Source organism: Equus przewalskii, chromosome X (assembly GCF_037783145.1).
Source record: "Equus przewalskii isolate Varuska chromosome X, EquPr2, whole genome shotgun sequence".
Taxonomy (NCBI): Eukaryota; Metazoa; Chordata; class Mammalia; order Perissodactyla; family Equidae; genus Equus; species Equus przewalskii.
Window position 1 is genome coordinate 48,969,002 of NC_091863.1, and position 17,550 is coordinate 48,986,551.

General features: G+C 37.3%; 1 protein-coding gene and 1 non-coding gene across 20 annotated transcripts in view; one reads left to right on the plus strand and one right to left on the minus strand.

Annotated features, from left to right (window-relative positions):
* The window catches only part of LOC103543242 (ankyrin repeat and SOCS box protein 12), a 183,578-nt gene that overhangs the window by 86,569 nt on the left and 79,459 nt on the right, over nucleotides 1–17,550 (minus strand). For 15 of the 19 annotated variants that reach the window (XR_011536118.1, XR_011536121.1, XR_011536120.1 and 12 more), the window contains 4 exons: nucleotides 15,090–15,215; nucleotides 13,872–13,921; nucleotides 10,888–11,088; nucleotides 8,106–8,234 (listed from right to left, as the gene is read on the minus strand). Coding sequence is in view for 13 of the 19 variants with exons in the window: in XM_070605632.1 (XP_070461733.1) it covers nucleotides 8,106–8,234; nucleotides 10,888–11,088; nucleotides 13,872–13,921; nucleotides 15,090–15,215 (506 nt within the window). In the remaining 6 variants the exon portion in view is untranslated. The remainder of the gene's footprint in view (nucleotides 1–8,105; nucleotides 8,235–10,887; nucleotides 11,089–13,871; nucleotides 13,922–15,089; nucleotides 15,216–17,550) is intronic. The other 4 variants (XM_070605643.1, XM_070605646.1, XM_070605645.1 and 1 more) reach the window with 2 other exon arrangements.
* On the plus strand, nucleotides 6,208–6,314 carry LOC139081224 (U6 spliceosomal RNA). The gene has a single exon (XR_011536347.1). It is a non-coding gene; the product is annotated as a U6 spliceosomal RNA (small nuclear RNA).

Sequence of the window (17,550 nt, forward strand, 5' to 3'; positions counted from 1 at the left end):
GTTTCCATGATTTCTGATGAGAAATTAGCTACCATTCAAATTGTTTTCCCCCATAAGTAAGGTGTTACTTCTTTCCTGGTGTTTTCAATTTTTTTCCCTTTAGTTTCCATAAGTTTAACTATGATGAGTCTTGGTTTGGATTTCTTTTGGGTATCCTGTTTAATGTTTACTCAGCCTCTTAAATCTATACGTTTATGTCTTTTGCTTTATTTGGAATGTTTTCAGCCATTATTTCTTTGAGTAGTTTTTCAGCCCCTCCCCCTTTCTCTTTTGCTTCTGATTTTTCAGTGATACAAATAGTAGATCTTTTGTTATTATCCCACAGGTCACTGAAGGTCTGTTTATCTTTTTCTCAGTCAGCTTTCTTTTATATTGAGTAACTTCTATTTTTCTATCTCAAGTTCACTGATTCTTTCCTCTCTTCCTTCCATTTTGCTGTTGAGCTCATCCATTCAGTTTTTTTTTTCTTTTATCACATTTTTCAGTTGTATAATTTCCATTTGGTTCTTCTTTATGTCTTCAATTTCTTTTCTAAGACTTATTTTTTCATTTGTAATCATTTGTTGAAGCATTTTAATGATGGCTTTTAAAATCTTTGTCAAATAATTCTAACATCAGTGTTAGCTTTGTGTTGGTGTCAACTGATTACTTTTTTCATTCAAGTTGACATTTTCCTTGTTCTTGAAATCATGAGTAATTTTTAGCTGAAAACTAGATATTTTGGAAATTTTGTTATGAGACTCTGGGACTTATTTAAATCTTCTGTTTTAGCAAGCCTACTATGACACTGTTCTGGCAGAGGAACTGTGGGTCCTTCCTCATTACTGCCATGTGGGAGGTTGAGGTTCCCCAGTTGGCTTCTGCTGACACTCACATTGGCGAGGACTTCCACAGTACTGTTGGGTGGGAGTGGGGATTCAAGCACCCAATTAGTGCTATGCTGATAGCACCCTAATTGGAGTAGGCAGAAGAACTTCATTACTTCTCCCTATGTGACCTCCAGTGATACCACAATGTGTGGTCTCATTAACACTGGGTGGTTGTAAAAGTCCTGACTCCCCACTAGGACTCCTCTCATACTATCCAAGTGGGCAGGAGAGGTACCTTATCATCACTGAGTAGAGGTGGAAGTCTAGGTTCCCCATGTGATCTTTACTGACACTGCCAGGAGGAGAGTATCTGGTTGGGATATAAATACCAGCTCCACATTTGACCTTCTCTGACACCATCCTGGGTGAGAAGATGTAGGGGTGTTTGGGTGCTTTGCTACAGCTTGGTGAGGGTAGAAATCTAGGCTTCCTACTTGGCCTTTGCTGGCTGTGTGGGGCCACAGTTTACTTCTGTAGTGTATGACTGTAGGAGAGCAGTTATTGTCTAAAACGTTTCTGTCTCATTAGGCTGCCCCTTTCCTGGTCCTTTGGCTAGAGAAAGCAGGCTTCTCTTATGGCTTTTTTTTTCTGTCTCCTTGATGTTTCTGGGTTGCCAGCCTCTTCAACTCCAAGTCTGGGATGTACAAAGCAACAAGAAAACCCATGGAAATCACCATCATGTTATTCCTTTAGTCCTGTGTACCTTAGTCAGTCTTCCTTTTTCTTTCCAACTGTCATAGTGGTTTAATGTTAGTTTCATAATGCCCAGGGGTGTAAGTTGTACTTAGTGGGAGGAGTATGGACAAATATGTCTACTACATCCTGCCCTTGATCTGGTTTTTACTTCTTAAAGAAACACAGGAGAAATTCTGGCACTATAGTTATCAAGAAGCACTTATAAACTAGCATCACTTCACTGAGAAATTGTCATTTGGAATATACAAAGCTAAGAATAATTGTGGCAACAAAAAATACCAATCATTGGTGACATCACTGCAAATGGTGGAGTGGGAGTCTCCAAAACTCTGTCCCTTCACTAAAGCAATGATTAAGCAGGCAAAAACTGTAATAATCAACTTTTTTGAAACTTCAGAATCTAATGAAAAACTTACAGCAACAAGTGGAATATTTAAGGAAAAAAGAAGCTGCTAAATTTTGGTAGGAAACTTTTACAACATTTTGACTTACATGCTTGCCATCCTTCACTCCCCAGCTTAGCAGAACCTTTGGGGATGGCAATTCACATTACTAACGTGGCTGTCCAGTGCTAGAGGGAGAAATACAGACCTTGTTCCCAAAATACAATGATTGTATATTTTGACCTCTCTGGTAGCTACGTGAGTGATGGGCTCAGGGGCTTGTTTTCCTGACCTCAGGACTTTCTCAGCACTGGAGTAGCCTTCCAGACAATGTCAAAAGTATGCACAGGCAAATGTACTACCAACAGCCACCTGAGGTAAGGGATAATAGATGGGGCAAGCAACAGACAGATTGAAAAGTCTGGGAAGGAAGAGGCTTGGGAAGAAAGAGGCTTGGGAAAGAGATACATGGGAAAATAAGGATACTGAAAATCTGTATATACCAGAGAAGGTAGGCCAGGTACATACCCAGGGCTGGACACATGATCAGAGTAGACCAGAGAAGACCCTAAGGTTTCATCTGTGGCTGACTTTTAGGCTCTGCGGAAGCAGAAAGTAAAGGCTAAGTGAGAATTATAAATGACTAAGCATTGATGGTATATACCAACACAAAGCCAATCTGTAAAGAAAGGAGAATACTGTTATTTTTTGGAATTTAAGGAGATCTCTGTGAAATCACAAGCTGATCACTAAGCAAATCGAAAGAGAATTCAGTCACCACACATGACAAAGAGTACAATCTTGACAAAAATAGTTTAGAAAAAGTCACTAATCAAACTACTACAACCCACAACAAGTAGTAACAACAAACCCTAAAGAGGGGGGAGAATCTGGTTTCCAGAATTATCATATTATAATATTCAAACTGTCCAGTTTTCAACCAAAACTTATGAGGCATGGGAAGAAACAAGAAAGTATAGCCCATTCATAGGAATAAGAAATTAATAGAAGCTGTTCATGAGAAAGCCAAGACACTGGTCTTACTAGGCAGACTTTAAATCAACTGTCTTAAATAGCTCAAAGAAATAAAGGGAACCAGGGGAATGAAATATCATCAAAAAACAAATATCAATAAAGAGACAAAAATTATAAAAAGGAACCAAATAGAAATTTTGGAGAGGAAAAGTGCAATAAGTAGAATGAAAAATTAACTAGGGGCATTCAACAGATTTGAGCAGGCAGAAGAATGAATTAATTAACTTGAAGATAGGTCCATCGAGATCATCCACTCTCAGGGGCAGAAAGAAAAAAACAATGATGAAAAGTGAACAGAGTCTAAGGGACCTGTGAGAGAACATCAAGCATACCAATACACACACAATGGCAGTCTCAGGATAGAAGAGATAGAAAGGAGAAGAAAGAATATTTGAAGACATAAAGGCCAAAAACATCCTAAATTAGATGAAAGATATGAATCCATACCTCAATAAACTCCAAGTAGGCTGAATTCAAAGAGATCCACAATGAGACATATTATAATCAAACATCAAAAGACAGAGAATCATTTTTAACTTTTTTTAAGATTGTCCCTGAGCTAACATCTATTGCCCATCTTCCTCTTTTTTTTCTTCTCCTCAAAGCTCCCCAGTACATAGTTGTATATTCTAGTTGTAGGTCCTTCTAGTTGAGCTATGTGAGACACTGCTCAGCATGGCTTGATGACCATGTCCAAGATCCAAACTGGTCAACCTCTGGGCCACCGAAAGGGAAGGCGTGAACTTAATCACTCGGCCATGGGGCCAGCCCCAAAAGACGGAGAATCTTGAAAGCAACAAGACAGAAGCTACTCACCACATACAATGGATCCTCAATAAGATTAACAGATGATTTCCCACTGGAAACCACAGAGGCTAGAAGGCAGGGGGATAGCATATTTAACGTGCTAAAAGAAAAAATTCTCAACCAAGAATTAGACATCTGGCAGAATTATCCTCCAAAAATGAGGGAGAAATTCAGATATTCCCAGATAAACAAGAGCTGAAGGAGTTAATCATTAAAGACTTGCCCTAAGAAAGAACTACAAGGTGACCTTCAGGCTGAAATGAAAAGACACTATATATTAAGTGTAAGCCATAAAAGAAATAAAGAATACCAGTAAAGGTAACTAATTAGGTAAATATAAAGCCAGAATTATTGTATTTTTGGTTTGTAATTCTTCTTTTCTTCCTTAAAAAAAATCTCAAAAACAATAATTATAGGTCTTGCTAATGGGCACACAATGTGCAAGAATGTAATTTGTGATAACAATAACATAAAGAGGGGAATGGAGCTGTATAAGAGCAGAGGTTTTGTATATTATTGATGCAAAGTTGGTATTAATTGAAACTAGAGTGTTATGAATTTAAGATGATAATTGTAACCCTCAGGGTAATCACTAAGAAAATAACTAAAAAATATACAGAAAAGGAAAAAAGAAGGGAATCAACATAATACACTTAAAAATCATTTTAAAGAAGTACATGTTTAAACTGAAAAGGAACAATGTAAAATATAGGAATATTAAAGATGACCTCGTTCTTCAAATTTTTTAATGGATGATGTGACTTTGGAAGGGATGGATATGTTTATGGCATGGATTGTAGTGATGGTTTCACTGGTGTGTACTTATCTCCAAACTCACTAAGTTGTATACAATAAATATGTACAGCCTTTTCTATGTCAATTATACTGCAGTAAAGTGGTTTTAAGAGGAAACAAAATCAATTTAACACAAAAGTAAGTAGTAATGGAGAATTAAGGGACAAAAAAGATATAAGATATAAAGAAAATAAATAGCAAAGTGGCAGAAGTCGCTCCTTATCAGTAATTATTTTAAATGCAAATAGACTAAATCGTCCAATTGAAAGGCAGAAGTTGGCAAAATGGATGGAAAACATGATCTAACTATATGCTGTGTTCAAGAGACTCACTTTATACTCAAAGTGAAAAAAGTTGAATGGATAGAAAAAGATATTCCATGCAAATAGCAACCAAAAGAGAGCTGGTGTGGCTATACTCATAAAGACAAAATAGACTTTAAGTTAAAAATTGTTACAAGAGGGGCCAGCTCAGTGGCGCAGCAGTTAAGTTTGCACATTCCACTTTGGTGGCCCAGGGTTCACCAGTTCAGATCCCAGGTGTGGACCTCTGCACCACTTGTCAAGCCATGCTGTGGGAGGCATCCCACATATAAAGTAGAGGAAGATGGGCAGGGATGTTCATTCAGGGCCAATCTTCCTCAGCACAAAAGAGTAGGGTTGGCAGTGGATGTTAGCTCAGGGCTAATCTTCCTCACACACACACACACACACACACAAAATTGTTACAAGAGACAAAGAAGGACATTATGCATTCATAAAAGAGTCAATCCATTAAGAATATATAATAATTATAAACACATATGCACCTACCAATAAAGCCCAAAATATATGAAGCAAAAATTGATGGACTTGAAGGGAGAAATAGAAAATTTTACAGTAGCACCTGGAGACTTCAATCTCACTTTCTATAATGAATAGAACAAGAGGCAGAAGATCAATAAGAAAATAGAGGGCTTAACAACATTATATAACAAGGAGAACCAACAGACATATATAGAACAGTACACCTAACAACACAATACACATTCTCCTCAAATGATATACATCATTTGCAAAATAAACCTCATTCTCCAGGACAGAACATATGTTATGCCATAAAACTAGTCTTAATAATTTTAAAAAGACTGAAATCATACAATGTATATTCTTTGACCTTAATGGGATGAAATTAGAAATCAATTACAATAACAGAAGGAAAATTAGAGAATTCACAAATACGTGGAAATTAAACAACACACTCTTAAAGAACTAATGGATCAAAGAAGAAGTCACAATGGAATTAAAAGAATACTTTGGGATGAATAAAGACAAAATCACAACACACCAAAACTTATGGGATACAGAGAAAGCAGTGGTGAGAGGGAAATTTACAGCTGTAAATGCACACATTAAAAAAGAAGAAAGATCTCAAATCAATAACCTAACTTTATAACTTATGGAACCAAAACAGAGCAAATTAAACCCAAAGTTAGCAGAAGGTAGGAAATGATAATGATTAAAACAGAGCTAAATGAAATAAAGGTCAGAAAAAAAAGAGAAAATCAACAAAACTAAAGTTGGTTCTTTGTAAAAATCAACATATTCAACAAACCTTAAAGTTCAACTGATTCAGAAAAAAGAGTGTTCACTTCAGCAGCACATATTCTAAAATTCAAATGATACAGAGAAGATTAGCATGGCCCCTGTGAAACGATAACACACAAATTTGTGAATCGTTCCATATGTTTGCTACGAGACTAGAGCTTTAATGTTCTTAACATAACAGCAGCAACAACAAAATGCTAATTACGTGAGGTAAAGGATGTGTTAATTCATCTTATGGCAAACATTTTACAATGTATACATGTATTAAATCGTCACATTGTACACCTTAAATTTATACAACACATTATATGTCAATTATATTTCAATAAAGCTGGAAAAAATGCCAAAAATCTCTAAAAGCCATAGAAATGTATCATTTAAAGTGCATTCTCCACTTTATGTACAGCATGTTTCTGATATTAAAGGAAAGTATTCTGGCCTCAAAAAAAAGGAAAAAGGAAAAAGAATAGTCTCAAATTACTAAAATCATAAATGAAAGTGGGGACATATTACTGGCCTTATAGAAATAAAGGAGACTGTGAGAGAATCTCATGAACAATTGCATGCCAACAAGTTAGACAGATGAAACAGACAAATTTCTAGAAACACACAAACTACCAAAACTGACACAAGAAGAAATAAAAAATTTGAAGACCTATAATAAGTAAAGATATTGATTCAGTAATGAAAAACTTCCCAACAAAGAAAAGTCTGGAACCAGATGGCTTCACTGGTGAATTCTATTAAACATTTAAAGGAGAATTAACAACAATCCTCCTCAAACTCTTTCAAAAAATAAAAGAGGAAGGAAGACTTCCTAAGTCATTCAATATGGTCACCATTACCCTGATGCCAAAGCCAGACAAGGGCATCATAAGAAAACAAAACTACAGATAAATATTCTTTATAAATACAGATGCAGATGTCCTCAACAATATACTAGTCAGTGGAATGCAGCAGCATATTAAGAGGATTATACACCATGACCAAGTGAAAGCACCTAGGAAAGCATAGGTGGTTCAACATATAAAAATCAATCTATGTAATACAACACATTAACAGAATTAAGGAAAAAAATAACACACAATTATCTGCATCCCAACATGATGAAGAAAAAACATTTGACATTATCTTATACCCTTTCATTATAAGAACACTCAACAAACTAGGAACAGAAGGGAATGTCCTAAACATGATAGAGGTCATTTGTAGAAAACAAACAAACAAACAAACAAAAACAATAACTAACATTATACTCAGTGGAGAAAGACAGAAATCTTTGCCCCTAAGATCAGGAACAGGACAAGGATGCTTGTTTTCACTACTTCTATTCAACACTGGAAGTTCTTGACAGGGCAATTAGGCAAGAAAATAACAGTCATCCAAATTGGAAAGGAAGAAATAAAACAACCTCTATTCAGAGATGGCATGATCTGACATGTACAAAATCCTAAGGAATACACAAAATAAACTATCAGAGTTAATAAATGTATTCAGCTCTGTCTTGCACTCATTCAGTTGTGGTCAGTGAGCACAGCAGCCTGTACTTTACACTTTTTAAGAAAAGTATAGCAAACAATACCAGCACTTTCTATTTTTCTGTTTATCCTTCTCTTTTTTGGGGAAAAGAATGGGAAAGAAGAGGAAAATACAGAGAAAAACTAAAAGTAATGAAACAACCTACATCCTGACCATTTGTATCAGTACAAATCAACTATTATTTCTTGTTTATTTCCCTAAGCGACTAACAGCAAAGCCCTGAAAACCAAAAGGAGCATGGTCTTGTTTTCAGAGGCAACAGGGAATGGGTGATCTGGGGAAAGAGTGTCCTACTCCATAGCCAGGCTTGTGGAGATGATGGCAGCTAAATAAGGAGAGGCAAAGCAGCTGAGGCCCTGGGGGACAGAAAAGAGAGGGATAGTTTAGGAACTTACTGAATGTTGTAGGGCACAGTGCTAGGATTGAGTACCCCATACATAGTGAAGCCTTTATAGAGAGGGTTCCTGAAGTCTGGTTTCCTCTGAACCAAGAAAGGCCACACAGAATGGGTTTTCTCATAGACTCTGTCAGAAAAGAAAAACAAGCCAAAAATTAAAAGCAGCAAGCAAGTAATCTCAACAGTCCTGTTGAACTTGATAATCAGCTAAATTTTACTAATAAGTAATCTGACTGAAGAGAGAAGAATAGGATATGATAGAAAGAAGGAAAATGGAAATAAGTAGCTAATGAGCATTGATAGAGTAAAAAATTATCTGGGCTTCAATTTATCCATTTTTTAAATGACTACAAGGTTAGAAAGAGTTCCACATTGGACAGCAGGAGATGCTAAGTCCAGTACCTGCTGTGGAGTAGCTATTTGATTTAGGAATGTCCCTAGCTCTTTCTGAGCCTGTCTCCTCATTAATATAATTTGTCTTCTCAGGTCTCTTCCACATCTGGGATTCTATGAACTGATGATCTGCCAAGTTTTAAAAAATCTGGAATTGTTTTTAAAAATCTGTTAAGAGACAGCCTAGAGTGTGAATTTCTGGCTCTTCTATGTTTAATATTTCAAGCCTACTTCTCCTCCTCTCAGAAAGTATAAGACAGTGAAAGACAATTGGCAATTTATATTAGCAAATATTTGTGAGTTATCTTAGGTGAACAGCTAAAGACTATAATATTTATATTGCAAGACTAATTCTTATACCTTAGTTGAGACCATAGGGAATCTGCTCACCCAGTAAGGAAGAACCTTAGTTAACACCTCAAAAAGCATGGGATCCACTGGTCCCCAATGAGAGCTGCTGTGTAACTATGCATGGGAAGGTCATTTGCACAAACTCAGACCAAGAAAGCTTAAGGAGGAGAACAAAGAGGAGTGTATAGGTGGTAGGACCTAAAACTGTAGTCTTGTAACTTTTACAATCCTGAGACCATTTCAGTGAGGCCAAAGGCTGTATATTATCTTTCTAATTTGTTCTTGTTTAAAAACAGAAAAAAAGTCTTGTAGAGGTATGGTAGCTAATATTTATTGAGTACTTACTATGTGTCAAGCACTGTTTCAGACTATACCTAAAATACCTCATTAAATTTTCACAATAAAACTCTGTGGGGTATTTTATCTTAAAATTCTAATGAGAAAATGACACAAAAATTAATTTACTAAGGGTCACATAGCTAATAGGTAAAAGAGCCAAAATTTGAACCCAGGTGTGTCTGATTCTAGAGCCCATGATTTTCCTTTCATAAATGAATGATACTTCTTGTTTTAAGTAATCATGATTTGAATATGTTCACCTTTTGTACTTTTGCAATGGAGCTTCAGATTTGTGCGGGGAATGGGTCTTGGATATATTAGCCTCATTTTAAGAGGGTGGAAAAAAGAATATGGAAAATATCTTCGGTTTTAAGGCCTAGAGAAGCAAGTCAGAGACAGAATGAATGTGTCTCAAATAATTTGGGGAGAGAGTAAGGAAGGTCTAGTTGCAAAAAGAAAGAGAAATGTCCATAGAAGCCACCAAGAAAGTCCAAATGTTAAAGCAGCAAGATTCATCACTGTTCTCTGTCTTGACAAGAAAATGGAATCATGGAGAGGTGATATCATCCAGGATATGTCATAGGGTGGCCTGAGAACTTGAGCTAACTGCTACACAACCAACAGCTGTGAAACAAAAAGTGGGTTGTGAGATAGCTACTTTCCTGTCTTTTTGTTCTTTTCTGTCTCTAAAACAAGGAGAATACTGCTCACAGCAACTCTATCTTGTCAACCTCATAAAGTATTTACGTTTTGTATATTGTGGGGATGTTACAGTGTAACTTGAGTACAAATTCAACTGCCTACAGAAGCTATGAAAATAACATTAGAAGTGGGCTGAGAATAAACTATAGGGAGTGGTAAACAAGAATTAGTTTGCTTCATCCAAATGGAGCAGCCACAATTCAGCTCTGGCTGATTAATGCCTTGTGAAATGCAGGTCCAGTGTTGCCACAGCTCCTGACTTTTCAGGAGAATATCTTTCTTTTTTTCCTCCCCAAAGCCCCAGTGCATGGTTGTATATCATAGTTGTAAGTCCTTCCAGTTCTCTGTGAGCTGCCACGACAGCATGGCAACTGACAAATGAGTAGTGTGGTTCTGCCACTGGTAACCAAACCCAGGCTGATGAAGAAGTGACAGCACTAAACTTTAACCACTAGGCCATCAGGGCTGGCTCTCAGGAGAGTATCTTGGAAGAACAGCTTTTCTATTTAGGAAAAAAATCCTAAAATAACTGGATTTTTATGTGAAATGTCCTGATATTTAAATGTTGAAAACTAATTTACAGTTTAAAAAAATACTCCACAGACTAAATAAAACGTGCCTTTTGAGCCAGATTTGGCCTATGAGCTGCCATTTTGTGATCTCTGATACAAGTGATAAAGGACTATAGATAATGACTACTCACACCTGCACAGTAATTGATTCTTTACAAAGTCCTTGCATACCCATTGTTTTATCGATTCCTCATGACTACTCTGAAAAGTAGGTATTATTATCCCTATTTTACATATGAGGAATCTCAGGTTCTGAGAAATCCCCATGCAAACATTGAGTACTTTAGGCTTCAACACTTCTCTTTATCACTGTTATCTCCTCCCCTTTCCTGAACTGCTGTCTCAAATTCAGGGTGGTGGTTACATTCCTTTTGCACTGATCCCCCTCTCCCTTTTCATTGTTTTCTCACAAACTGAATTCACCTCAGATCTTCCCGATCCTTCTGGCAGTTTCCAAGAAAGTTCCCAAATTGGCAGGAGAAAATATGGTCATGGATCTCCAGCAGGAAGTTTTCATTAAACTCAAAGGCACAAGGAAATTGTTCCATTAATTGCCAGATACAGTCTAGGAACTGGGTGAAGATAGGGGATACCTCTTTAGCGTCCCCATCCAGGTGGCCACACCTGAGACATGCAAATAAAGGTAAAGAAAGACACTAGTTAACATCAGAGATTACATTGTTTGGAATAGGCTATAACAAGGTCACCTTTTGATTCTGTTGGCATGGCAAGGAAATACCTCATTCCAAAATGCCACCCAGAATCTCAAAGCTTGTAAATCCCAACAGACCTCTTAGTCACTGGCATCCTTCATTATCATCCATAATGTAAGCCATTTGGTCATCTATTCTCTTTCCTCCTACACCCTCTTTAAGATAGCATTTTCTGCAATGATGGAAATGTTCATATCTGTGCTTCCAATACAGTAGTTACTAACTATTAAGTACTTGAGATGTGGCTGTGACTAAGGAACTGAATTTTTAATTGTATTTAATTTTAATTAATTTAAATTTAAACAGCCACATTTAGCTTTATGTGAGCAAGGACCATATCTATGTTATTTACTGTATAGTACCTGGCATGAAATAGGTATTTAATAAATATTTATTAAATGAATAAACAAACATCATCCCAGAACTGTTTACTGTTTCCTCCTCCATGATGCCCTCTTTACCAACTCTACCATCTACTGGAAACCCTATCCCACTGGAAGCAAACACAGCATCCTCAGCTTCTATACTGACTGGTCTACTCTTTCATTTAACTGAAATCTGCCACACCAAGGACACCACGTCTTCTTGAGGTCCAAATCAAATGGAGAATACTCATCATTCCACTCTCCACATATCATAATCCTAAAACAGGGCAGAGGTGGGATCAGCTTTGTTTTTGCTCTTACCACTGATCTCTGCTACTACTTTCACTTTCTTAAAAATAATTCCATTATGAGTCATGCTGTTTAGCTTAAACTATCTTCCCCTTCCTCACTGTTGTCTTCTACCAATCTCTGAATCACTTCCCCACATTTTCTGAAGAATCTGGATCCTGTCTTAAGTACTTATCTTTGAGGTCAACACAGATGACCTACTGGCTTAGCAGGTTCCTTAACTAACTCAAATTCAATTATCTTCACCAATTTTCACCTCTACTCCACATCAGCCTCCCGTATCCGTGGCCATAGGCTGGTTCTTGAAGTTACCTAGAGGTTCTTACTCCACTTTGAAATCTTAATCTCAATATTCTACTTGTACCACCATATATTTCCAAAGGCTGCTCATCTTATCTCCTCCAGCCTTCATCTTTGTACCTCTCAACCTGTCAGATTCCTACTGGCTTTCTTTTCTTCCTTATCCAGCCTATACTCTATGTTATGCCCCATCAACTATTCTCTCTTCATTTTCTTCAACTTTCTGGTCTTTCTTCAAAATCCAACCACAGACGAGCCTCAAAAGCTATGTTCTCTGCTCCCACATCCTGGCTGATGAATGCTGCTTGAGAAAATTATAAAACCATGTAAACTGACACCATTTAAAATTAAGTCTCCACACCTAGCTAGAACTTAACTTCTCCAAAATAATCTTCATATAAGTCCTTAACACTGTTTTCCCATTAACCTTACAGCTCTTGCAAATTTTAAGCTATCTTCTCAAATTCCTAACCCATTCCATGCTGGTGTCCACAGTGTCACTGAAAAAGCTCAAGGCCATCAAGTGAAAATATCTAACTTCTGTGTCTGACACTCACACACTTAATTCCTTCTCTGCCTGTCCTTCCATCCAGTCTCCATAGAAGAGGTATTCTTTGTTATAGCTCAAGCTAATCTTTTCATTTGGACCATAGCTTTCACCTCCTCTTATCTCTTCAGGAGACTTATTCTACCAAACACTCACTGTCTCTTTCACATCTGCAACCTCATCTTCTTTAATCTTCTAAAATGCCACCAATTTCAGGAAGCCTTCTTTGCCCCAGAATGGATAAGGTTCCTCTGTTTATATTTACTCTTGTCTTCACACTTATCATACTATACTGTCATCGCCAACTTTCTCTTCTGTGAAAGAAGAGACAGAGACCATATCTGATTCAACACAGTTTCTTTAATATCTGACATATTGCTTGGCCCAATGTTTGCTGATGAAGCAAGAATGACTACATGGACCAAAATGGCTAGAGAGTGCCAACCAAATGAAATTAAATGGATACACAGCAACGGGGAAAAATAAGACCTGAAGTATAACATCCTTGAGGGTAAAACTCACTTTTTATGTGCCTTTGGTACCAGCTAGTCACTGTCTGATATACTATGCAGCACGTTGTTAGGTATTTGGTAATATTTTTTGATTGTTCTGATAACATAGGTAAAGTGTCAGTGAGGCTGTTTGGCTTATAGTAGACACTAGATAAATGTCAGCCCTTGCACTCACCTCTTACTAAAGAACAGAAATCTGTACCTGTCTTTTTTCTTATGAAAGTTTACAAGGTGCATTGTCTTAGATATTATTCTCTCTGCCTGAATGCCCTCCTCATCCCACTGTTCTGCCTAGCAAACTCCTATTCATCTCCAAAAATTCATCATTCAAAAAGTGCTACTTATACCTGAAAACCTATTCTGATTTCTTCAAGCAGAGTTAAGCACTTTTTCCTCTGTGGCTTGTGATGCCTTGTTCTTCCCTAAAATATTTAACAATTTGATATATTTGCACACTTTGAAGGAAGAGATGATATTCTACTCACCTTTGTAGCCTTAGTCCCCCAGCACAGTGTCTGGAATACTTGTTTCTTGATGAAAAGAGATTTATGTCATGTTCAACTTACTGTTCCTTCCTACACAAGAACATACTGGGGTTTTGATAAACCTCACCCTAATGAACTCTCTTTAGCCTCCTCCTTTAAAATGAGGATATTTTTACCTTTGAGAGAACTTGTGGCCCATGGATATCCATTCCTTCTCTATCAGGATCTTCATTTTTATACAAAAAGAAAATTTTCCATTAGGAAAACCATAAAATGAATTAACCATACATATAAAAATATCAAAATACTTTGCTCAAATGGACTTTGTACAAGTTTGGGTTGAACTCATCATAAATAGAGTTAATTTCCAAAATGATAACTAAGCACTTAACTTGGATTTAATTTAAAGGACTATATAGGCTACCTTCAAATTCCAAATGCTCTCAGGAAAAATTATTCTGAATTTTATCCAGTGTCTCATTTCTTTTGGCTTTTATATGATGTGTGACAAGCCATTTGAGCCATAGCTAAATGCAATCCTGATAAACATGATATTGAATTAAATCTATGAAAAAACAAGAATCCAAAGGCAGTATTTGGGTTTGTACCAAGATTTGTTCTACAAACCTATTTCTAATCATTTAAAAAAAAATCACTTCCAAAAAAATGAGGATACACTCCTATTGTGAGTTCTGTTTCTTTAAAGATCAACTAAGAAGACTTGGATTCAGCACCAGAAAACAATCACAAGTCTGACATACAAACAGCTGACAAGTTGAAGATGATGAACCCGTCAGACAGCCTATTTAATAGTTCTCCACTCAGCTTTGCAAACTTTTAGAGTCTTTCCTACCCCTTATAGCAGCCTATTACATACAACTTACCTTCTGATAGATAAGAAACTATGTTGAATGTGCAACAGAAAGTATATAGACCGCAAATGCCTAGTTTAGTGGAAAGAAGCTAAATTGAAAAACAACTATTTTTTTTTTAATTTCTAACATGTATTTTATTCTTAACACTCATAATTGCATACAAAAACCCCAGCAATTTGTAGTCTCAAAAATTTCATGCAAGGGATCAAAAGAAAACATTTTTTTAATTTTTTTTTATTGAGTTATTGATAGGTTACAATCTTGTGAAATTTCAATTGTACATTAATGTTTGTCAGTCATGTTGTAGGTGCACCACTTCACACTTTGTGCCCACGCCCCACCCCACCTTTCCCCTGGTATCCACTAAACTGTCCTTGAGAGAATTATGTTAAGTGAAAAACAACTATTTTTTATATTTGGAGCTCCTTCCTATAGAAAACAAGTTGGTTGAGAGTTATTTTTGATTTATTCACAATCTGTCACTCATGCAAAGTAAAATACAATCACTTGTCCTCTTACCATGAGTCCCTTGAATGTCCTATAGAATGGATCTAGGAGGATGCTGGCCACAGAGCAGACTTGTGCTGTGCGGTCCCACCCATCAGAACAATGGACTAAGACATTGGCCTTTTCTACCTTCACTGCCTGTGAAGACAAGAGGCAAAAAGTTGCATAAACAACTTTTGCATAGTATGCTGGGTTAACAAATAGGGTTGCCAAATACCATCCCTGTAGCACAGAGAACTTGGTCTTACTGGGTTACATTAGTTTCTTCTCATAATATTGACATCTTCTATGGGGAATGAAAAATAAAATAAAGGAATGTAATAGAAGAAGAAGAGCTTAACTAATAGGAAAACCAACATATGATGCAGGGTAAAAAGAAAAACAAAGAGAGTTCTAAATTGATAAAACTTCTGAAGAAGACAACGATCAATTCTCAGAGAGAGAAGTGGGAAAGAGGAAGAATTCATGCTCAAAAACACAGATAGGACAGTTCTGCATTCTAGTCCCATATCTGACAAAGATTTCTTCTGGAGTCCTTAGCCATTTAATCTGATTAACATAAATTCTTTCAACTTAAGATGGAAAGATTTACCTGTCTTAGGTCAGTTTCTATACAATTAAAATAATGTAAGAATCTGGGCAGTTATTTAACCTGGGCAGTTTTGACAATGGTAAACATTGAACATTCACTTATTCATTATAACACTTAATTATGTATCCCTCTGTACCAGGTATGTGATAGGTATTAGAGATTCAAAAATGAGACTCAGTTTCTGCCTTCAAGGAGCTCACAACCTAGTCAGGGTGACCAAAGGTAAATAAATCAATACAATACAGTGGAAAGACTGCTGCTACAGTGTAATGTTTAGTAACTATATCCTTTTGTAGGAGTCAGGGAAGCTTGAGCCTTGAAGAAAAGAGTAGGATTTCCTTAGGTGAGGAAGGAGAAGAAAATTAATTTATTCATTCATTCATTTATCCACCTACCTAGTCAATAATTACTGAGTGACTATACAAGAAGTGCTATGGTGTGCACTGGGGATACAAAGGAGACAAACACTTAAATGAATGACTACAAACCAATGATAACTAAAACAATAAAAGTCCATACCAGGTACAACAAAGGCACAAAATAACCAAAGAGAAGGAAATAACTAAAATGGGTCTTATTGGATGAGTAAGCATTTGTCAGATGGACCAGGAGGAAAGGACATTCCAGGAAGGGGGCACGACATTACAGCATGTACAAAGGCAAGGAGGCATGACATAGGTAAGAAACTCTAAAGTAGCTTGGTTATGGTTAAGGCTAGGTTGGGAGAGAGGGAGTGAGGAGAGACAGGCCTGGCAAGTAGGCATTTTATCTGGTGGCAATAGGGAACCACTGAGGTGTTAAGAGCAGAGACATGCCATGATCAAATGTGCTTACTGTGGTGGCAGTAAAGAGAATGGATTGGGAGGACATGAGTTTGGATTTAGAAAGACCAGTCAGAGAACTACTAAAATTGTGAAAGGCAATGAGGGCTTGAACCAAGGTCTCAGCAGTGGGAAAAGAAGAAAATGGATCAAGAATGAAAATTTAACAGGGCATAGTGAGAGAATGGATATGGGATAAAGGAGAAGGAAGAGTCAAGCATGATTCTGAAATGTGTGCCTTAGTAACTAGGTAGATAACAGTACCATTAGTCTGAACAGTGAACATAGAAGAAACAAGTTTTAATTGGTGTTGGGAGCAGGCAAGAAGATTTCAGTTTGGGCCATGGTGAGTCTGAGGTAGTTGAAGGATATCCAGTGGCAAGTCCAGTGGACAAGTGGATATGTGGGTCTGGAGTTCAGGAGAGGGAGGAAACTGGGTCAGAGTGTAGATTTGACTGCTATATAAATAGAGGTACTAGTGGAAACTGTGTGCGTGGCTGTTGCTGTCTAGGAAGAGACCAAAGTGAGAAAAGGAAAGACCTTAAAAAGCAGTGACTTTTGGGGCTGGCCCAGTGGCACAGTGGTTAAGTTTGCATGTTCCGCTTTGGCAGCCTGGGGTTCGCCGGTTCGGATCCCGGGTGCCGACATGGCACTGCTTGACAAGCCATGCTGTGGTAGGCATCCCACATATAAAGTAGAGGAAGATGGGCACGGATGTTAGCTCAGGGCCAGTCTTCCTCAGCAAAAAGAGGAGGATTGGCAGCGGATGTTAGCTCAGGGCTAATCTTCCTCAAAAACAATACAAAACAAAACAGTGACTTTTAAGGGGAAAGTGGGGGGTGGGGGGGCTATTACAGGAGTCAGCCTGTGCAAAAGCAGCCTGAAAAGTAGAAAGAGAACCAGGAAAGAGTAGTTGGACTAAAGCCAAGACTACAAAAATGGTTCAAAGAGAAAGGGGTTAACAGTACTAAATGCAGCAAAGAAGTCAAAACAGAATGAAGACTAGAGTGATCCTTATATTTGAGAAGTCAGGGGTCATTAGTAAGCAACAACAGTAGTA